General features: G+C 62.2%; 2 protein-coding genes across 2 annotated transcripts in view; one reads left to right on the top strand and one right to left on the bottom strand.

The window, feature by feature from the left end:
- Positions 1 to 338: 338 nt before the first annotated feature.
- Positions 339 to 5,665, top strand: MRPL43 (mitochondrial ribosomal protein L43). Its single transcript, XM_024206313.3, has 3 exons — positions 339 to 487; positions 1,158 to 1,264; positions 5,414 to 5,665. Exons 1-3 carry the CDS (start codon positions 357 to 359, stop codon positions 5,641 to 5,643), a joined length of 468 nt encoding a protein of 155 aa, XP_024062081.1. The 5' UTR covers positions 339 to 356; the 3' UTR covers positions 5,644 to 5,665.
- A 6,695-nt stretch (positions 5,666 to 12,360) lies between these two features.
- The window catches only part of SEMA4G (semaphorin 4G), a 77,646-nt gene continuing 68,502 nt past the window's right edge, over positions 12,361 to 21,504 (bottom strand). Inside the window, exons 15-17 of the mRNA XM_026650936.2 lie at positions 20,233 to 21,436; positions 16,883 to 17,026; positions 12,361 to 15,573 (exon numbers count right to left, since the gene is read on the bottom strand). Of these exons, the coding sequence (XP_026506721.1) occupies positions 20,607 to 21,436 (830 nt within the window). The 3' untranslated portion in view covers positions 12,361 to 15,573; positions 16,883 to 17,026; positions 20,233 to 20,606. The remainder of the gene's footprint in view (positions 15,574 to 16,882; positions 17,027 to 20,232; positions 21,437 to 21,504) is intronic.

Below are 21,504 nucleotides of genomic sequence, written 5' to 3' on the forward strand. Positions count from 1 at the left end.
ACTGCCTATCCCCCGCAGCCCCCTGCAGCCCCCCGCCCGGCTCCCGCTCCCCCGGAGTCCTCCTACACCTCCTCCTACCACAGCCCCCTCCCTGCCTCTGCCCCCTGACCCCCCTCCTGCTCCCCTGCACCCCTCCCCCCACGCAACCCCCTCGCCGCCTCCTGCCCCCCGCCCCCTCCCCCCAGCGGCGCTGACCCCGCTCCCGCCCCTCAGGCCGGCGCCCTCCACGCGCCCCCGCCCGCTCTCGGGCCCCCCACGTGCCGCAAGGAAGGCGCCATCCTCCCCCGACCCCGGAACCACAACAGCTCCGCGTCACGTCCGGGGCGGGGCCGGAGCCGGAAGAGCCGCCCGGCGCCATGACCGCGCGCGGGACTCCGAGCCGCTACCTGGGCAGCGTCCTGCGCAACGGGCTGGGCCGCTACGTGTGTCAGCTGCAGCGCCTCAGCCTGGCCTTCAGCCCCGGCGGGCAGACCTCGCGCGGGGCCAGGTGCGTCCCGACCGACCCCTGACCCCTGCACTCTGACCTCTGACCGGGACAGGCAGGCGCTGTGACCCCTGCACACTGACCTCTAAGGGGGCAGGCAGGCGCTCTGACCCCTGACCCCTGCACTCTGACCTCTGACCGGGGCAGGCAGGTGCTGTGACCCCTGCACACTGACCAGGGCAGGCAGGTGCTGTGACCCCTGCACTCTGACCTCTAAGGGGGCAGGCAGGTGCTGTGACCCCTGCACTCTGACCTCTGACTGGGGCAGGCAGGTGCTGTGACCCTCTGACCTCTGCACTCTGACTGCTGCCTGGGACAGACAGGTCCCGTGACCCCTGCATTCTGGCCTCTATTGTGGGCAGGCAGGCGCTCTGACCCCTGCACTCTGACCTCTCCCCCGGGGTGGGGGATAGGAGTGTACAGCCAACCCCTGACCCCCAGGCGCTCTGACCACTCACGAAGGACACGTTAAGATCTGTGCACTAAGCTCTTACTCCCTGCACTCAGACCTTCCATCCTGGCTCCCGTGTCTCACTCAGCGGGCTGCTAGGTGCCAGGTGGGGGGAGCACACCTGCACCCTGACGCCTTCTGTAAGGTGGGTCACAGAGCTCACACGTAGGCGGTACAGTACTGACCCCTCACTTCTGATTTCTCTCTGCTTTTTTGTTGTAGAGGCTACATAGAAGAGAAGGTGTTGGACTTTGCCAAGCAGAACCCTGGCGTTGTGGTGTACGTGACCCCACAGAAATGCCGAACTCCCACATTGGTTGCAGAATATTGTGAGTATGAAAAATGCTGCTTCCACCTTAACTGAAGGGGAGACTTGTGGAGAACTCCCCTGCTATTTAACAGTCATCCCGGAAAACAGGAGGTTTAAAGCATCACACTGGCGGGTGTTTCCTCCCAGATCAAAGAGGCTTGAATTAAAGGGAAGAGCTGTATGAAGGTAAAAGATAAACCCACTTTGAAAGTGGATTAAGTTAAACCAGACCTAGGCATTCTTACTCTAGAATAAGAGTGTCCACACATGGAATTATTCAGGATTAGCTAGTGCTTTACATTTACATGCTATCTTAATCTGAATTAATTTTCAAGCATAGACAAGCCCCAGCTTCTAGACTTATGACAGCAGACTTCTCTGCCAGAAGAGCTGCGAGTCTTTTGTGGATGGAGAGAATCAAACTCCACCAAGTAAAACTATACCCAGACCAGACTGATGGCCGGATTCGGGGACTAAGCTTTTGGAAGCATAGTGCAGTTCGTATTGTGCTGTCAGAGTGCCCAAGAAAATGCTGGCTTTTGTTAAATGGACACCCAGTTTAGTCATAGTCTGAAAATTATGCATCTGTTGTTAAAGCAACAAAGAGAACTAACAAGAAACTAGAAGAAAGTTTGTGTAATCTTGCTTTTGACAGCACATATGCCTCATGTACTCCAATTCCCCTGTTTTGGGTCTCTTGCAGCAGCAAAGAAGAGAAAAAACAATTGAAAAATGTGATTGTAAGACCGCAGCAGTTGGTCAGGATGAGCTGTTGGACCTGCAACTATATTTAAGTCATTGTTTGTCAGCTTGAAATCCACGAGAGACAAGACGGGTGAGATAATCTTTTATTGGCCTAATTTCTGTAGGTGGAAGAGACAAGGACAAGTTTTCAGCCTACACAGAGCTCAGCCCTGAGGAACAGCTCTGTGTAGCACAAAAGTTTGTCTTTGTCTCTTCCGCCAACAAAAGTTGGTCCAATAAAAGTTATTACCTCACCCACCTTGTCTGTCTCATTTCCTGGCAGGTATGTGGTTATAGCAACACTGCTAATTTGAAATCTAGGCAGTTTCAATGGGCTTTTAACGTCTTGCCAGAGAAGTACTATTTTAGCATTGCAGTACGCCTTCTGAAGGGTAGGTGGTGCCGTCTCCCTAGAATAGATTTCTCAGATGCACAAATAAGACAAAAAGCAGAGTAAAGAACTGTGTCTGGAGAAGAAAATGCAAAGCACTCCGCATTTTGCTGTGGATGGAAAGGCTAGAGAGGTATCGACATGGGATCACGTGTGGAAATGCATTGATCTGAGACATGTCCTCTTAGAATCAGCGCTCGCTGGTAGTAGGCCATTTGTTTGGCAATTCAGAGCTTGGGGTAGCTGTACAGAAAGTCACTTCCGCCTCGGAGTTTTGCTCACTGGAAATGGTGAGATAATTGCATCGTGCACCCAAGCAGCTAGGCTGCTGGCAGAAGACAGGACCCTGTCCCAAAGCGCTTACGGGCTGAATGATGGACTAGACAGACAAGGGAGGATATAACACATGGTAAGAAGGGACCCAGACTGCTAAAAGAGGATGACTCAGTTTAGTTGCTTAGATGATCTGGCGAGGAGAGCCCTGTTAGCACTTGATCAGATGACACAGTCAGTCACGTCTGGGGTGGGGAGAGGGGGAGAGAAGGTAAGTACTTCCCTGTAGGTGATGCAGCAGAAGCAAGTTTTTAGGAGTGATGTGGCTCAGGGGAGGGCCGCCATTTGCCCGGGAGGTTTGTGAAGGGAAGGGTATCCCAGGCATTGAGGACAGAGGCACGTGGGAGAGCAGTTATGGAGGCTGGGGTCCCTGGGAGAGCAGAAAGGGGGGAGGGATGCCAGCAGAGATGTAGCAAGGCCCTGAAGGCAAAAGGGAGCAGTTTGGAGAGCCAGAGAAATGGTTCGCAGCGGGTGAGAGTGCAGGACTAAGTGATGTTCAGGGGCAGCGTTTAGGATGGGCTGGAGCAGGGTGAGGGGAGGAGGTAGATGTAATCGGGACAGGGGCAGAAGAGGGGGCTGGTCACTGGGCAAACCCCCCTTTTCCGCTGAGGCCCCCCTGTCAGGTTCCCCCTCTCCCGCCCTGCTGGGCCTGCAGCCTCATGGCCAGTTGTCTCCTGGCTCTGGCTGAGGAAGCGTTCAGGAGCTCGGTGTCTGACTGAAGGCAGTAGCTCTCTGCAGCCTGCGTGCAGCCCTGCTCCTGCCGGCTTCCATTCAGGAGTGCCCTCGCATAGTCCCCTTAGCCGGGCTGCCACCCGGGCACCACGCAGAGCGGGGCTATCCCAGCTGGCAAACCCAAGCAGCTCTGGAAGGATCAGCAATTGTCTAAAGTGCAGTTTCCTGCTGGCGCTTTAACCCTCCCCATGCCCGCCAGGGAACTCCCTTCCCCAGCCCTGCGTCCCCCTGCCCGCAGAGTGGGTTCCGAACACCCGGAGCAATTGGAAGAGAACTGGGCTGTCCTCGCCAGGACGGTCTGACACCAAGTCCCTGGATGTGCTGCTCCAAGCGGAGCTGAAACCTGCCAGCCCTGAGCTACAGGAGAACTTGCCCCTTCTTGCCCTCCAGCCTGCCCCCTTCCTACCCACCCCCAGTTCTCTGGCAGGCTCCTGCTGGGAGCGCGTTACCCGGCTGTGTGCCATTCACTGAGCACTCGTTAAGATCGCTCCCATCCTGGAGAAAGCCAAGGCCTCTTCCCCCAGCAGCAAAGGGGTTAATGGCCACAAGTGCCGTTGACTCTCCATAGCTGGTGGGGGGGGGGTCTCGGGAAAGACTCCTGGCCCTGGATCTCCCGCCTGGGCCTCGTTGCACATTCTCCCCTTGGTCAGGCTGGAGGGGCTGTTGGCTTCACTGCAGGGACGCGGTGGTTGTTACGGGGAAGCAGGAGTCCTTCGCTGGCCTTTAAGCCAAAAGGCCAGTGGGGTTTCCTGTCGGGCTCTTTGTAAGGTGCCTGTGCACCGATCAAAAATCCTGCCCATCCTGACTGACACCTCTGGATGCGGCTGGCAGGGTATTGAGGCCAGCAGTCCTGCAGCCTGCATCGCCCCCAGCGCCAGCGCCGCGCTCCCTAAGCCCTTTAGCCGGTAACTGGCCCATTCAGAACCGCTCTCCGACGCTCAGCAGAGGCAGGCGCCCTGGTGCGGGGAGAGCCTGCCCTGGCACTAGCTGGAGCTCTCCTGTTCGGTTCCCCCCACGGCCGGCCCAGCCCCTGTCAGCAGCACGGCTAGAGAGCGGAGCAGACAGCACTGGCTGAGCAGAGGGGGCTGCGGAGGGTTTTAAAAACCAGGCCATGAAGAACCGCAGGAGGCTCTAGCGCAGGCTCGTGGAACGGGACCTGCCACTGCAGATCGCATCACGCTAGGCTAAGAATAGCAGCTGCCCCTCTCCCCGGCTTGCACAGGAATCGCCCCGGGGTCTGGCGGGAAGGGGGCTTGCCTGGGCCTGGGCCACGTTGATTCCCTGGGAGGGCCAGGTGCGCCGATGGTGGGAGGCCAGAGGGAAGTGAAGACGGCCCCCTCGCTGTGCTGTGCCAGCACATAGACACACTGACGGTGCCAAGACAGGGGTCTTCCTGTGGAGCCCACAGGAGCACGTGGCCGGTTATTCCTGGGGGGGCTGGATGACTCAGGCAGCCGACAAGACGCAGATCCTTGTGCCTCCTGCTGGGGGCAGAACAGCCAGACGCCCCCTCAGCCCAAAGCTAGCAGAAGTGTAGGAGTCTCTCCTGCATCCCCCTCCGAGGGGTAGCTGGGTGGGAAGGACAGAGGGATCTGGCTTGCAGCCACGCGCCCAGACCTACAGCTAAGCAGGCGTGGATCAGGGCAATATTTCAATGTCCAAATTCCAAATGGGGAGGGTGATCTACCGCCCCAAGCCCCCTGCAGTTTAAATTTGTTTCTCCTTTGCATCCCATCAAGTTTTGTGCAGTGTTGCTGCGCGCGGTTAAACAGCTGCCACGTTCCACCCCAGAGGTGGCTGCATTTCAGCAGTGGGGAGAGGAGGGGGGGAGTCCATGTAGCTCACATTGCAGCGCCTCATTTAAAGGGATCCCAGACATGTGCTTTATTACTAGCCTTGCGTAGCCTGTGTGTCCGGTGATAGGAGCGGGTCTGGGCTAACTCCCTGGGTTCTTCTCTCCCCTTCCAGTGAACGGAGCAGTGAGGGAAGAGATCATCGCCGACAAGACAGTGGCTGAGATAACGCAGCTGGTCCAGAAGCTGGCCAACCAGTCGGGGCTGGAGATCATTCGCATCCGCAAGCCCTTCCACACGGACAACCCCAGCATCCAGGGCCAGTGGCACCCGTTCACCAACAAGCCGAGCGCCCTCCCCTTGCAGAGCCTGCGCAGACTGGAACAGCAGCCTAATAAAGTGTGACCTGCTGGAAAGAGAGTGTGACCAGGCATTGTGTGTATGTGTGTGTGGGGGGGGGAGAGGAAACAACCCACCTCTCAGGTTCAGATCCATGGGTGAAATACTTCTGAGAAGTGTCAGCCGTTGACCCAGCCCATCGTTAATAGTAACACTACAGGGGCCTTGCAACGGAACGTCTCCAAGCACTTAAACCCCCTGGGATGCAAGGACCCCTTATCCCACCTTGCACATGGGGAAATAGAGGCAGAGAGAAGGGAGGAGGCTTCCCCATGGTCACTCAGCAGCAAATAGAACCAGGAGTCCTAATTCCTGTTGTGTCTAGTAGTCAGCTGCCTTATTCCACCCCAGAGACAGCTGCATTTCAGGGGGGTGGGGGGATCTCTATCCCAAGAGCCTGTAAAGCACAAGGGGATCAAGGAGCTATGGGCGGCAGCTGTTCTTTCAGTCCCAGTCCCCACACTCACCTTGGCAAAGTCCTGAACTTTTCTCCCATCCCAGCTTTCAGGCCTTGCAGTGTTACCGCCCAGGCCTGGGCCCAGGTGGGCTGTTCATGGGGGGATAATGGAAGCGTTTCTTGTCGGAGTTTTCAAGTTCCCAACAGATGTGGTTCTCCCCCCTCCCCCCCCTTGCTTGCCCTGGGGGAATTCCACAGCCAGGCCATTCCGCCTGATTCTTCACGCTGCTTCGGGGGGGGGTCCGCTGCCGATTTCCTGCGGCAGGAAGCACTGAGCAGCGTTTCTCGCCGTGATGGCAAGATCGGGCAGGGCTGCAGAGCGACGGCTGCCCTCCCCCCCCGAAACACGGCCAGACGAGAAGCAGAAATCAGGTCCTGCTGCAAGGCTGGGGCGGTTCTGGAGAAAACCCCAGATCTTCAGCCCATGGAATGGGGGGAGGGATGGGCAGCACGGACCCAGAGACGGACACAGTCAGGTGGTCGATGGCCAGCTGTTCACCAGGGCTCCCTCAGGCCTCATTGACTGGAAGGGGGGTTGAGGAGGGGGCTCTGTCCCAGGGGGAGCAGGGCTGGCTGCTGGGCAGCCTCTTGCTATTGGCCTAAGGAGTGGGGGGGTGTTTATGCACCTTGGAGGGGATTTCGTGCCAGCGAGGGGCCTTGGGCAGTCGGCATGAACTGAGATGGGGGGTTCTGCCACATGGACGGGGCAGGGACCACCACCCACCCACCAGCCCTGAGCGGTGCCCGGGACATGGACCCCACAGGCCCCTCCCGGGTGGGGGCAGCACCCAAGCAGACTGTACCATGCTTCCCTGAAAGTGGTGGGTGGGGTGCAGCCCCCGCCCCCCCCACCCCGCTGAAGCACCTGGAACCTGGCTGCTGTCTCGTGGGGAGGACGGGCCCAGCTCCAGCCAGGGCAGGGGCACTACCATGAGCTGTATGGCCCAGCAGCCCTTCCCTCCTCCCCCAGGGAGTGATGGGCCCCCTCCCCTGCTGCCCCTGGACAGCTGTGCTAGGGAGGAGGGGGGCTTGTGGGCTGCAGGTTGGGATGGGGAGTCCTGGCTGGAACTCTCCTGCCCCCCCTTCTTCAGCCTGTGCTAGCCAGGTGCCTGGCCCCCTCCTGTGGGTGGGGGGGGGGGGCAGAAGGGGGAAGACCAGACAGGAGCCAGGGCCTTCACCCCAACAACTAGCAAAGGCCACTGACCAGAGTGCTAGGGGCCTGCTACCCCCCATTCCCTGAGCATGATTCCCCACCCCCCCACTGGCACAGGGCTGTGCCACCCACCAGCCCATCCACCTCCTGCCCTGTGGCCCGCCCCCAGCCATCCCTGGGCCCAGCGGGGTGGTCATGCCCTGCTGCGCTGCGTCAGACAGTTATCACACCCCATCACTAGCAGGAGGCACCCGCGGGGCCTGAGCATGGCTCTGGGCAGACCCACGCCAACCCCCCCCCCCCTTTGGTTGGGGGTCCTGGGCAGCGCCAACCCAGCCCCCTCCTTGCAGGGCAGGCGTCTGGACTGAGCCTCCCACCTGGCCAAGGTTGGCACATCCAGGCCTTCCCCGGCAGCTCCTTCTAGTCTGTCGCCTGCCACCCCGCCCTGCAGCACCGGCCCACCCAGGCCTGCTCTGCCCTCCCTGGCTAAAGGGGCGCCCGGCTCCTCCTCTCTCCAGGGGGCCCACACCCCCTTGCCCTGGGAGGAAGCTGGCTGCCTCCAGCATGGCTAGACAGCGCTGGGCAGAGGGCAGCCCATGGGGTGAGGGGTTGGCAGCCCTGCCAGGTTTCCAGGCCCCGGGGGTGGGAAGCCCCTGCAAACTCTTTAGTACAGCCACAGCTTCAAGCACCTCTGCAAGGGGCTGTAGCTCAAACAGCGGGGGCCTGGCCCCAATTAACACCTCCGGCTGAGCCTCCCGCTGGTGATGGGCTGGGGGGTGCACACAGAGCCCCTGCCATGGGGGTGGGGACTGGGGGACCTGGCACGTGGGGAACACAGAACCCCTCGTGGAAGGGGGAGATGTGGGGAGTTGCTGACAGCTCCTGCTAGAGAGCAGGGTACGCACAGAGATGGGGGGGCAGTGAGCTCTCCCCGCTAACAGACTTCTCCAGCGTCTTTCATCCTGCAGGATCCCCAAGGGCCCCAGAGCAGGAACACGCCACCCACTGCTGAAATGCGACCACTTCTGGGGCAGGCCGTGGCTGCCACTTTTAACACCGCTACGCAGCTTAGGCCAGGAAGTCATGCCGTGCTCCATCGCCGGGGGGCAATGGCCCGAGTCAGAGCGTGGCCCGGACACCAGGGCTCACCCCCGCCCCCCATGCAAGCGAGTGGGAGTGGTCTTGAACCTTGCACCAGCTGCTGCCCTGGACCAGGTAGCAATCCTGCTTTGCCTTCCTCCCGCCAGGTCTCCTGGCTCCTCAGGCCAGCTGGGGAGGAGGGGGAGGAAGAGAACTTATGCACTAGCTAATCCTCACCCGGACCATGTGGGGCAGCCCAGCCCCAGGGGGGTAAAACCAGCCTTACCAGTGCAGGGCCCCATGCTCTGAGCCATCTCCTCCCAGCACACACTGCTTCCCTGCCCCCAAGCCCTGGGGTTTATAAGCCAGCTGGCCCACTCACAGGGCCAGCCCCTTAACCCTTCCCTGGCTGGGCCTGTGCGGACCAGCCTGGGGCAGGGCGGATTTGGAGTTCAGCTGGGCAGGATGCCAGGCATGAGGCAGGAGGGGGGCACCCAGCTCACGTGGGGACACCGATCTCCCAGCGTTGGCATCTCTGCCCCTCCTGTGGGCGGGTGGAGGAAGCCACCAACTCCCTTGCGCCCAGATTCCGGCTCTGGGGCTCCTTGTCCCCACCGGGGCCGGGCCGAGGGGTTTCCCCACCCCACACATGCGGGGTCCTCAAGGGCTTAGTCGGCCGCGTCCCCAGCACTGGCTCTGGATGGACGCGCCCGGCCGCAGCTCGCTGGGCCGGGACCTGCTGGCTAGTCCCTGTTCGGTGGTGTTAAAGAGCAGCCAGTGGCCATGGGGGGGGACACTGAGATCTCGTTCCCCACCCCTCTGCCCGAGCGCGTGCCATCCTGGCACCCTGCCGCCCTCGGCGCAGCCCCATTTGCTGGGGGGTTGATTTTGCCCAAGGTTACTAAGGGATCAGTGTCTCTGCAAAGTGGAATTTCCTGTGCCGGTCGCCTCCCTGGGCTCCTTGCTCGGCTGATTAAACCCAGCTGTTCCTGCCCGACAGCGGCCCGGGGAGAGCGGCAGAGAAATTGAGAGGTGCCACCTCACGCAGCGATTCAGCAGCAGAGCCAGGAAGAGAACCCAGGAGTCCTGCCTCCCCAAAGAACAAAGCGCCATCATTTTTTTGGTGGCTGCTAACCCCGGCTGTGAAGGCGCTCCTCTCCAGAGCAGGGCGCAGTCTAATGCCAACGCCCAGCTGAAGGCCTCACAAGCGCAGACCTTAATGAAGCTGGCGGCGGGGAGGTGCCCCAGCTCCACACCACCGTGACTGACCCCACATTGCTATGAGCTGGCGTTGTAACAGCTTGAGCTAACCCCCCTCGCCCCCCCCCATCCCAGCTCCTCACTGGCTCCATCACACCCAGCCGTGGGGCGCTACTCAGGAGGTGGCGGGTCTAGGGCCAGCTGCTGTCAGGCAGGTTGCTAGGGTCGGCGAGTGGGAGGGCTCTGATCACAAGATGCCCCCTCATCAGGGTCAGACTCAAAGGGGGGGCAGGACCTGTGCCCTACACACAACCCCACAGGGCTGGCTTACAACCAACCCCCCCCAGCAGCTGCTGTCACAACCCCAAGGACGGGCCTATCTGGGCCAATGCATGATCCCCAGGCAAAGCTGGAGGTGTGGCTCCCCTCCCCACCATGGGGATGGCTTGGGGGACCACAGAGTACGGGGGTCTTCCCCCAGGGAAGGATCCAGCGCGCCCAGCTGACATCTGGGCAGTGTCCCCCCACAGAGGAGGCTGTTCTTTTGAATGGTGCTGCTGTGAGCTGCTGGCTGGAAAGCTCCCCTCAGCCAAAGGCAGGGGCTTTCCCGTGCCAGCATTGGCCCAAAGGGTGGTGGGCCGGGAGAGGGGAAGGAGGCATTTCTTGAGCCTGGTTTCGGCCTGGCCAACCCTTAGCGTTCAAAGATCACGAGGCTGGTTTAAAACCGTCAGCCTCTGAAAACTCCCCTTGTGCCGGAGGGGGCCGATGGCTGCCGGCCGCGGGAGTCTTGGACCCAAAGCCCAACATAGCCGTCAGGAAAGCCCCAGGGCGGTCAAGCACCCTGCTCATCAGCAGACAGCGCCTCAAGCCCCTTCATGGGGACAGACCAGCTGCAGGCGCTGGCCGGGCCGCCCGCGGGAACAGACTGCAGGCATGTCCGCGCGGCTCTGGGGCCGCTCCCTGGAGGGCAGTTGCAGGCTGTGGGGGTTGGGGTGGCAGCTGTGAGCATGTCCCCGATGGGAAACAGGGCCATGGCTTTTTGGGCACAGGGCTGGTGGGAGGGGCAGGCATGGGGGTTTCTTAGCCAGGGACTGGCCAGCTGCTGTTCGCTTGTCCGGAGAAGCAGGCCAGGGTGCACTATCCGAGTTTACCCCAAGAACACCCTGATTCATATGGTCGCTGTCTCAGCCTAACCGAAGCAACCCAGTGAACCTCCAGATTTTGGCCTCCCGGACGGGAGAAAAGGGGCACCCCTAATACATTCGAGGGGTGTTTTCTTTGCCTTTTGGGTTTCAATCGCACTTGGGTCCTGTTTTCGGTGAGCGTCTCTCCTAGTCACAGGACTCCTAGAGCTGGGGCTTTAGGAGAAGCACCGAAAATCATGAGCATTGGCAACGCTGCTTTGGTGAACCTTTGTGCACTAGGAGCTGAGCGGAGGACACTACCCATCGCATGAGGGCAGCCCGCCAGTCAGGTGGTAACAGCTCCCAGCCATTCCAGAGACGACGCCCAACCCAATCTTGTGCATGGAGCTCCCAGCAGCTGACGGGCAATTGGGCAGGTATCTGAATATTAGATCCTGGCCCCCTCTCCTGACCCAAACCCTCACACCTGGAACCCGCCTCAGCATCAGAGCAGAACCGTTCACTTTGGGCTGGGTTCAGCCTGTGAGATCAAAGAGGCCAGATGCCACGGTGACGGGCCCGGTCTCAGAATCTGAATAGGAGGGAGGCCCCAGCCGGTGGCCAGATCCTCAGCTGGTGCTAATCAGCACAATTCCAGCGAGGACAATGCAGCTGAGCCAGTCTCCACTGCTGTCGTTAACCCTTGAACCTACTGAGGGCACTTAGAAATTACAGTGCTGGGGGCTCATACCAGTAGCTAACAGCCACATACTGCCCTCTTATACTGTAGCAGAGATGGTCCACTGGACCCTCATGGGGTGACCCCGGGGCTGTCCCAGTGCAATGGCCAGAGAGCGCTCTCGAGGCCAAATGGGTTCCCTGGTTTGAATCCGTAGGGTCTGCAGTGCCCTAGTGAACGGTGCCCCTTTACCCTCGCAGCTCTGCACCCCACCCCAGCAGTGCCACACACTAGCAGAGAATGGACCCCAGAGACCAGACTCACACCACACTGGCTCATTCAGACAGATCCAGGTTTATTGAGCAGCAAGGGGCAGACGCAACCAGGCGCACGGTGCTGTACGCTGCCGCTATGACTGTCCATGGTGGAATGTCACTGAGGACGAGCCAGGCCGCTGGGCAGCCGGGTTGGTACATAGGGTTTAGATCGAGCTGTCTTGGAGACGAGGTGCTTCCGTTTTGCAGGGCTCCAGTCCTGCCCCTTCCCAGGGGATCAGCCACCGATTCAGCCCCGGCCACGCCGATTCCTCCCTCCCCTTCCCATCCCAGGAACCAGGCACCGAGGCTGGCCAACGATCTGTGCAGGAGCAGGGCCAAAGGACACAAGTCCCCACAGACCACCTCTTGGCACACACACCGCCCTGGGTCTGCGCTGCGCTCCCCGAGCCATGCTGACCGGGGGCTTTCCCTGGCACGGCTGGGGAATGGGCAAGGCCCCACAATGCTGGGGTGCAGGGCCCAGCAGCAGCCTTACCAACCCCACAGCAACGGCCTCGGATGGCTACAGCAGCGCCTGGGGCCACTGCTGTCGGATCATCAGCCGGCTCGCTCTGCATTTCTACCACGCTGTCCCAATGCCAGAGCGGCGCCCCCCGCACCTCCCAACAGCAGGGAGGGAGAAATTACCCTTGCTTTATGGAGGGGAAACTGAGGCACAGAGCAGGGCGGTGACTTGCCCAAGGTTAGCCAGTGAGTCAGTGGCAGAGCTGGGAATAGGCCCTAGGCGTCCTGACTTCCAGTCCCCTCCCAGAGCTGGGAACAGAGAGCACAATCTGCTGCTGCTATCACTGGCCCAGGCACCCTCCCACTGAAATATTTTCCACACAAGGGATGTTCTGTACACGCCGCCGCCTCCCCACCCCCCAATTCCCATGCACTGGGCCAGGCATAGCCAGGTCTAGAATGGCTCGGCAGCATGGCAGGCCAGCAGGGGACAGCCTGAGCCACGCAGACTCTGCGACATTATTGCCCCAGGCGAGGCGCCACCCAGCCCTTCCCCTCCACTCATCTGGGGCAGCACATCCCCTGGGGCCAGTCAGCACCAGGGCCAGCTGCAGCTCACAGCAATCCACATCAGCTGGGCAGGGTCTGGGGGTGCCAGCGAGGGACCCCTTGGAGAGCGCAACTTTCCCCTGCGACTGTATGGCGAGGCAGGCGGGAGGGCTCAGCCCAGGAGGGTGATGCGGCTGTGGGAGCCCCATCGCCTGGGCCATTTAAAGCTAGAGCAGGCGGGTGCACAGAGACCACTGGAGTGGGCAGCCTGGCAGCCCCTCACAGGCCTGGCACAAGTGCTGGAGGGGGCCTGTCCTGCCCTGGCGAGGCAGAGGAACCACCTCTGTCACTAACCTCCATGCCACAAAGGCAGCATGTGAGATACCATGGCCTGAACGCCAGCTCTCCGACCCCAGGGCTGCGGGCCGTGTGCTCTGGGGCGCCCGTTCCATGCAGAGGGAGAGGCTGGGGGCAAGGGGGCGGACGCTGCTTGATGCTGCAAAGGAGGATTACGGGAGGATGCACGGGGCATCCACAGCTCCCATCCCCCTCTAGGGGCTGGCCCACAGCCTAAGAGCCAGCTTGTTTGCTCTGCCAGAGCGTCTCAGGCTGAGTGGTGGGGAGAGGAAGATCCACCCACCCTGAGAGCTCGCCCACAGCTGGGAGCGGTGGAGCCGCAGGGGTGTTTGCCCAGCAGATCTGCCTGCATAGGCCCCCACTGCTCTCGTTACAAGGTGATGGGTGGGGGTGGGGTGGGGGAAATGCTTGTTCGGGAGCCGCCTGCTCCCAGCCACAGCAGGGCTTCGAGGCGGCTTCATGGGTGGTTCTTCCTCCCCCCCGCCCTGAATACCAGGGCAGCCTGGTAACGGAGCGAAGGCCAAAGTCAATTAGCCAGGGAGAGCTGGTGCCAAACTCCCATGGCGTGAGAGCCTACAAAGCCTCCCGAGGAGGAGAGCAGGCCGGGGCTCTGCCAGGCTGTGGGAACGTTGTCCCGAGGGACTCAGCGCTAGCCCCAGGGCTTGGGTCCCTTCCAGCCGCACTGGCAGACCACGCTGGCTGGGCAGGGCGGACGGCGGGACAGGCCTGGTCTCTCTCTCAGTGGCGGTGATGTTTAGGAGAAGACGCAGTAACTCGCACTGCCTAGAGGGCTGGCCAGGTACCACTGGAGCCAGGTGTGTGTGCGTTGCCTTAGCGACGCAGTCTCTCTCTCTCTCGCCAGGACGCTCGGGGACATCTGCCTGTGGCCATTCCGGAGCCGACTGTCCCTGCGTTGGAAGTGACGGTCGTCGCCGGCCGTTCCCAAGCCGCGCTGGAGGCCCGGGTGCCGAGTGCTCTTGTTACTGAACCACAGTCATTTTGCACCGGGCGGCAGCTCTGCAGGGGTGACGCCGCAGCCGAGCGGGGACGGACGGAGGAGGCTGTGGAGCTCAGCTGGGCGCTGGCCTCTCTCGGGACAGCCGAGCGCAGGCCCAGGCACCGTAAGAACAAGCTGAGCAGAGGACCGGTCTCTGGCGCGTGTCGCACACCCGCACGCTCCCGGGGTCAGTGGTTGGAATAAACCCAGGCTGTGTGCACGGCGGGGGCCAGAACTCCGCAGCTCGTGCTCCCAAAACACAGCCCCTGCTGCCGGAGCTGAAGGGGAACCCCCCGGAGCTGCACTCAGGCGTGCTAGTGAGCGGGCCCGGTCGCACGGCGTGTGTCTGCCAGTCTAGCCCACGGAGCTGAGTGCACGCGCACACACACGCATGCAGACACACACACACACACACAGCAGGGCCTGTCACAATGCCCTCCCCTGCCCAGCTTCGTTCTGGCCTTACCTAGGCAGGGGGCGTTGGGGCCGGATGGGCAGGAAGGTGGCGCCAGGGCAGGAAAGCCCCAGGAGACAGACAACGGAACCCAAGAGGAGCTGGAATCCGGGACCAACGCCAGCTCCCAGTTACACCAGTGTAACCTGAGCCCTGCACTGGGACAGGACACAGGATGGGGCCCCCCCCGGCTGTGAGGACGAAGGAGGCTGTTTGCTTGAGCGCCACATCGCCCTGCACTGTCCTCTGTTGCTGAGCCTGGATCCTGGGGTCTTGGTCCCCAACGGCTGGTGGGGCCTGGCCAAGGGAGGGCACTGCCATAGGGAAGGGGTGAAAACCGAGGGGCTGTGGTGGGTGCATCCGTGACAACACGTTCTCTTCAGCCACAGGGCAGGCAGGCTACAGTGCCACGGGGCACAGGGCAGCCCCATGGCGAAGAGCCGGGCATCCCCAGGCCAGAGCGGGCCAAGCTCGGGGCTCCAGGTTGGTCCAGCACAGGCTGGGGACAGGGAGGGCTTTAAGCTGTACCCCAGACCAGGCGGCTCCCCCATCGCGAACTCAACTTGTTCCAATACAGCAGGGTATGTGCCCGCGGGGCAGGCCAAGGCAGAAGCCAGGCCGCGAGCAGAGAGCCGGGGTCTGCCTGTGTCGACAGCTGCCACTAGCAGTGGTTGGTCTCGCAGGTTGGGCGCCAGCGCTGGGGAGTGGCAGCTGGGGGGCAGGACACACCGAGATCGCCCGGGGTCGGATGCAGCTCAGGGCATCTGGGCGGGAGCCGGGTAATGGGGAGATCCCGTGCAGCTGTGGCTGGGTGTGAACCCTGGCACACACCCACACCCACGCTGCAGTGACCTCCGTACGCACTCACTCCACTGTGACTGTCTGCCCACCCCCCGCCCCACCCGCTGGCTGCAGCCTGGCATCGCTAGCATAGCTCAGGGCCACTTCTCCAGCTGATGGAGGGGCCAGGCACAGCTCTCTCCCCACCAGGTCAGGCTGTGTTGAAAGCCGGCGTCCCCTGGCGCTGCAGCTCAGGGCCCTGTGTCGGAGCCAGCCCCTTCACGGCCACGGCGTCGTCGTTCTGCACAGACTAACGGGCTCCTGCTGAGAGACACAGACAAGGGCTTGTGTTACGGCGTTTGCACAGAATGTGCAGCAGGGTCCCCAGCCCCCTGCACCCCCTGAGCTGAGACATCCCCTGCATCCCCCAAGCTGAACGGGGACGCCCCTTGGCACCCCCTAAGCGGAGCAGGACACCCCCTGCCACTCAGTTCCGCCCGTAAAGCCAGCTGGGTTCTCCAGTTCCAGCTCCAGGGCCCGGTCTGGCCCCAGCCCCGCTCCTCAGGAGCCGGGTTCAGGCTGTGGCACCGGACGCCCTCCCACGTCAGCTCCTGGCCAAGTGCCTGCTAGTGCTGCACTGATACCAGCCTGCCCTCTGTGCACCGTCCCCGGTGCCTTTCCCTCTCCGTTATTTCTGTAGCCCCCCGGACACGGCCTTCCAAACCAGTCCCTCCCCCTGCCCGTGGGATGGGCCCCGGCGCCAGGAGGCTGGCAGAGGGCGCTGGGGTTGGGAAGCCGGCAGGGGTGGGTGGGAGAGAAGTCGATGGCCATGCCCACAGGGGTGTCAGGAAGTGGAGGGGAGACCCCTCTAGCATGCTGCCTTGCTGCGAGCAGTGGCCATGGCTGCTTGGCAGGTGGCACTCCGCCCGCCGATGCAGACGGCAGACAGTTATCAGATGCCCATCACTCAGGCAGCTCCGTGCCAGCCAAGGCCCCGCGCTCCTGGGAGGTGGCAGAAGTGATGTAAAAGAGCCCCTAAGCTTGCGGTCGCTACAGCTCCCCGGGCGGATGGGGGTGCTGTCCCCGGCGTCCCGGCTGAATTCCAGCAGGGGTGATTCCATCCCCCGCCCCGGGCTCTTGGAACTGGAATCTGCAATTGGGCTGCCCGGCCTGTCCCGAATGCCGAGCGGCGCGGCCCCGCTGCTAAAGGAGGCCAGGACCCAGGGCCTTGCTGAGTGCTTTGGGGGTGGTTCCTGGAGAGGTGGACATGCCCCCTCCCAATATCACTGACGGCCACCTGGCTTCGTCACAGGCTTCTGCGGGCAGGTCTCTGCTTTTGCCACCAGAGGGCGTCCTTCCGGGGCAGGGCGGAGACAGGTTGCTATGGGGAGCAGCTGAGGAGGGGGCCGTGGGTCCCTTGTTCCCACTTCTCAACAGCTCCTGACCCACTCCTGTACTCTGCCAGCTCCACCCACCTGCAGCGGGTGCCCTTCTCCCTTGCCCGCCCTCCACCAATGCCACCCCGAGCTGCCCACCCCGATTCCCTGCAGACGGGCTCCCCTTCCCACACCCTCAGCTCTCCAGGCAGGGACCAACCTGCCGAGACCCTCTGCAGTGCCCACACGGATCCTACCTGGGGCCGCGTGCCCAGCGCTGGAGCTGAGATGCCGTCCCGCGCTGAGCCACTGCCCGCTCCTCACCCCGCCGCCTCCCAGCTCTCTCCCACGCCAGGTTCCCCGTCTCTGTCTCTCGGTCTGGTGGGTCCCGGGGGCCGTGTCTGTAGCACAGGAAATGGGGGGCGCTGCAGAGGCAGCCCCCCCATTTGATTGCTGAGCAAATCACAGCTTCTGAAGAGAGGGGGTGAAATTCTCAAGCAAGTTGGGGGTGGAGGGGCTTGGGGTGACTACTTTGCATATGCTCATACCCAGCATGCCCCTGTGAACTCCCTGTAAGCAGGCAGTGGGTGCTGGAGGCTGGGCTCTGGGAATACACACAGGCATCAATGTGTTTGAGACACTTCAGTGCATGAAGGTTCCCCCATCCCAGACCCCAAATTGGTCCCTACACCCAGATCCAATTGTTTAACTGCTTTAAGGTGGTTCTGCTGTGCGGGGGAAAGATCTTTGCATGCACGGACCTCAATGTGCTCATCTCGGATACTGCATGCAGACCTGGTCACCCCATCGCACAAATGGTATCTGAGAATGGGGAAAGGTACAGAGAGGGCAACAAAAATAATTAGGGGAATGGAACAGCTTCCGTCTGAGGAGAGATTAAAAAGTCTGGGACTGTTCAGCTTGGAAAAGAGACGAGTAAGGGGGGATATGACAGAGGTCTGTAAAATCATGACTGGTGTGGAGAAAGTAAATCAGGAAGTGTTATTTACTCCTTCTCATAACACAAGAACCAGGGGTCACCCAAAGACATTACTAGGCAGCAGGTTTAAAACAAACAAAAGGAAGTATTTTTTCACACAACGCACAGTCAACCTGGGGAATTCATTGCCACAGGATGCTGTGAAGGCCAAGACTATAACAAGGTTCAAAAAAAGAACTAGATAAGTTCCTGGAGGACAGGTCCATCAACGGCTATTAGCCAGGATGAGCAGGAACGCAACCCCATGCTCTGGATATCCCTAAATCTCTGACTGCCAGAAGCTGGGAGTGGACAGCAGCAGATGGATAACTCGATAAATTGCCCAGTTCTGTTCATTCCCTCTGAAATACCTGGCATTGGCCACCGTCAGAAGATGGGACACTGGGCTAGATAGATGACCCAGCTTGGCCAAGCCCTGATCCTCGCCTGGGGTTTCCCAGGCCCTACCGAAATTCACATACTGACTAAACCCCAGCAGAAGCCAGGATACCTCGGCAGCGCACAGCCCGGCGTCAGGGGCAAAGCTGGGCCAGGTGGTTACTCAGAGCACGATTCCCCAGCACAGGTGTGAGGGGCATTTCTCTGGCTAACACCCCAGCCCTATCGCATCCTGCAACCCGCCTTGCTGGCCTGTTCCTTTGCAGCCTGGCTCCCTGCGAAGCACGGGCGCCCGATGTCTGGGACGATCCCAGTAGCTTGGCACCTCCGCTGACTGAACACAAAGATGCTCTTAAGCCAGCCAGCAGCTTCCAGGCCTCAGTGACAGGGCCCAGATCCTCCCAGGTATCTCTCCTCCGGACGCCAGGCCGGGGGGCACTCAGGGGCCAGTTGGGCTGTTTGTGTCCCTGGATACCTTTCTGCGTTTGCATGGTCCGTTGACCCCAGAGAGCAGCAGTTCTCATGGGTCCAGGGCAGGTCTCTCTCGCCAAGCCAGGGGGAGGGTGGGCCCATCTGGGTCTGACGGGCTTCAGGGGAGCAGGGCGGGAGCCTGCGAGGGCCGAGACGGGTGTTGAACCCAGCTAAGAAGCAGAGCGGGACCCCTAGGAGCCGAGCCGCCAGGTATAAAGGAGTGAGCCACACACGCCTCAGGAACTGGGCAAGGTCCTCGCAGGCCGGTGCCAACTCAACTCTCCCATCGCCCCATCTGCTGGCATCTCCAACACTCTCGGAGGAGTGAACCCGCACTAGGGATCCCTCCTGGAGCTGGCTGGGGCCACGTGCTCTGCCCAGGGCCATCAAACAGACTCAGCCCAGGCCGGAAGTGGCCGCTGGCCACCAGCTCAGGGCTGAGCCAGGCTAGGGCGAGGCGGCACAGAGCTGGGGTGGGGGGAGGTTCTGCGCCTCACCCCATCTGCACGCGCGTGATGAATTGCAGGGCCCCGTGACACACGTGGAGGGAGGAAAGAGCCGTGCAAGAATCGCACGCCTTGCAGCGCATCGCAGCGCATCGCTGCCCCTCGCCTGTCACCCCCAGGCTGAACCCAGCACCCCACCTCGGAGCAGCTCAAAGAGCCGCCAGATGGGGAACCCCCTCCCGCCATGGGAAATCCACCCCCCAAATCACCCCAAGGGCCAGGATGGGCGTCACAAAGTGCTTCTCTGCCAGGACAGACGCCAGGGCTCTGTAGGCCGATCCCTCACCACGCTGGGATGGGGATCCCTGCCCCACGCTGAGGGCACGGGGGGGGACTTCCTCCCCCCGGGCACCGGGAGCCAGGGAACGACAGCCCCTGGCGGGACAGGTGGAGGGAGACAGAAAATAATCCCACTGTAATTTGTTCAGACCCTGAGAACTGTCCCTAAAGTGCCACCCACATGATGGGCGGGGGAGGAGGGAGCCCCCCCTCATGGGAGAGGGGCTGGGTCACCCTGTGTGAGCAACGCAGCCACCCCGTGCCTGCTGGTCAAACCACTGGACCGCCCTGCCAGCCAGGTAGCCATAGACACCTCTCCCCCCACACCGCCACATGTGTCACAGGGCTCTGCACCCCTACACCTCCCCTGTCCTTGTGCACATCCCCCCTCCCATCCTCTGTGCTCACACACACACACTCCTCCCCGTCCTTGTGCACATCCCCTCTCCCATCCTCTGTGCACACACACACCTCCCGTCCTTGTGCACCCCGCATCCTTGTACACACACACACACACACACACTCAAGCTCCAAGGTTCTTCAGCAAACAAAACCACGCAGCAGGGCCCAGCTGTCGTCAGGCAGGCTGGCCTAGTGGTTCAAGCACTAAGTTGGGCCCCAGAAGCTCGGGGTTCAACTCCCTGGGTGAGTCACTCAGCCCCCCTCTGAACGGTGGGGATGGTGCTCCCGCTCTCCCCCTATTGGTCTGTCTCGTCTGCTTCGACCGGGCACTCTAGCGGGTAGGGACCGCCGGACTGTCTCCGCCCAGCCCCAGCACGACGGGGCCCCGATCTCAGCTGGGGCCGCTGGACACTGCTCTACCAGAACCAACCCCCCCCACTGGCAGCCGATGAAGTGCCAACGCCCCAGCGCTGGGCAAGCCCCTGGCAAGCGACGGCCAAAGCGTTCGGCCCCGACCTGGCGCTGGGGACGCTCCGTGAGAGCTTTCCCCACGGCCGCCTTCGTCACCTACCTCTTCTCAGCACCCAGGGGCCAGCTCCCGCCTCTCCACGGCCCGGCTGCCGCTCCCAGGGCTGGGGAGAGGCCTCGCCGGAGCGGTCCAATGCCGTGGTCCGAGGCCAGCGGCCGGGCAGGCGTCTCCTCCCGCCCCACCCTGACACAGCCGTATTGCTGGCTCCTCTTTCCGGATTGTCATCTTTTATCCATCACTAGATTTCCCATGTCTCTTTACAACAGGCTCCGGGCCCCGGCAGGAGGGATCCCGGCGCGCCGAGGCCCGGCCCAGCGGTTCGGTTCCGGAGGTAGTTTCCCGTGGGTTTGTGTAACACTGGTTGGTGGGGGGGGGACGGGGGCGGGGGATTGAATCCGACCGGCGTCCGGGGGCCCCTACACGGAGCTCTCGTCCAGCTTGTCCACCAGCTGCGTGTGTTTGCGCTTCTCCAGCAGCTTGCTCAGCTCCTCGGCGAAGGAGGTGTTGTAGAGGGGCGAGGGGCTGGGCTCCTCCTGCTGCTGCAGCAGCATGTAGCTGTTGCCGTTCATCTTGCGCACCATGTTGGGCAGGGCGGCGATGCCGTTGGTGAACTCGGCCGGGAGCGGCGGGGGCGGCGGCGGGGGCGCCAGGGGCGTCTCCCTGGCCGGGGACGCCGCCGTGGGGGCCTCCCCCGGGATGATCTGCAGGCAGCCGTCCTCCCGGCTCGGCTCCTCCTCCTCCCGGCCCCGGCCCAGGCAGTTGGCCGAGACCGTCTGCAGCTCCACCGAGGGGGCGCCCAGCACGTACCTGCCCTTGCGGCGCTGCAGGCAGGAGACGTGGAGCAGCACGGCGCTCAGCGCCAGGCAGAGCCCGCCCAGCACCGCGATCACCGCGATGTAGACGAACTTCACGTCGGGGGAGGCCAGGCGGTCGGTGTGGGGGGGCGGCGGGGCTCGGGGCGCCGGCTGCTCCTTGGGCGGCTCCGGCAGCACCGTCAGGGCGTAGGCGGCCAGCGGGGAGCGCAGGCCGTTCTCCTCCCCGTAGCAGCCGTAGTCGCCGCTGTGCTCCGGCAGGGTGTCCGTCACCAGCAGCCCGTCCACCCCCACCCGGAAGTGGGCCCGCCCGGCCGCCAGCCCGGCCGTGCCGTTCACCAGCCACGCGGCCCGCGCCAGGTTGGAGCGCTGCTCGCACGGCAGCAGCACGTCGTCGCCCCGCAGCACCGTCCGGTTCTTCTGCACGGGGGGCGCTGGGGGAGAGATGGGAGAGGGGGAGCTCAGCCAGCGCCCCACGGCCTGCGCCCCGTGCTGAGCCCAG

The sequence above is a fragment of the Terrapene carolina genome, unplaced genomic scaffold (assembly GCF_002925995.2).
Source record: "Terrapene carolina triunguis isolate 2854851 unplaced genomic scaffold, T_m_triunguis-2.0 Scaffold95, whole genome shotgun sequence".
Taxonomy (NCBI): Eukaryota; Metazoa; Chordata; order Testudines; family Emydidae; genus Terrapene; species Terrapene triunguis.

Coding starts and splice junctions, on each gene's coding strand:
- MRPL43 (XM_024206313.3), top strand. CDS start 357: ATGACCGCGCGCGGGACTCCGAGCCGCTACCTGGGCAGCGTCCTGCGC. Junction 488..1,157: donor CAGACCTCGCGCGGGGCCAG/GTGCGTCCCGAC, acceptor TTTTTGTTGTAG/AGGCTACATAGAAGAGAAGG. Junction 1,265..5,413: donor CACATTGGTTGCAGAATATT/GTGAGTATGAAA, acceptor CTCCCCTTCCAG/TGAACGGAGCAGTGAGGGAA.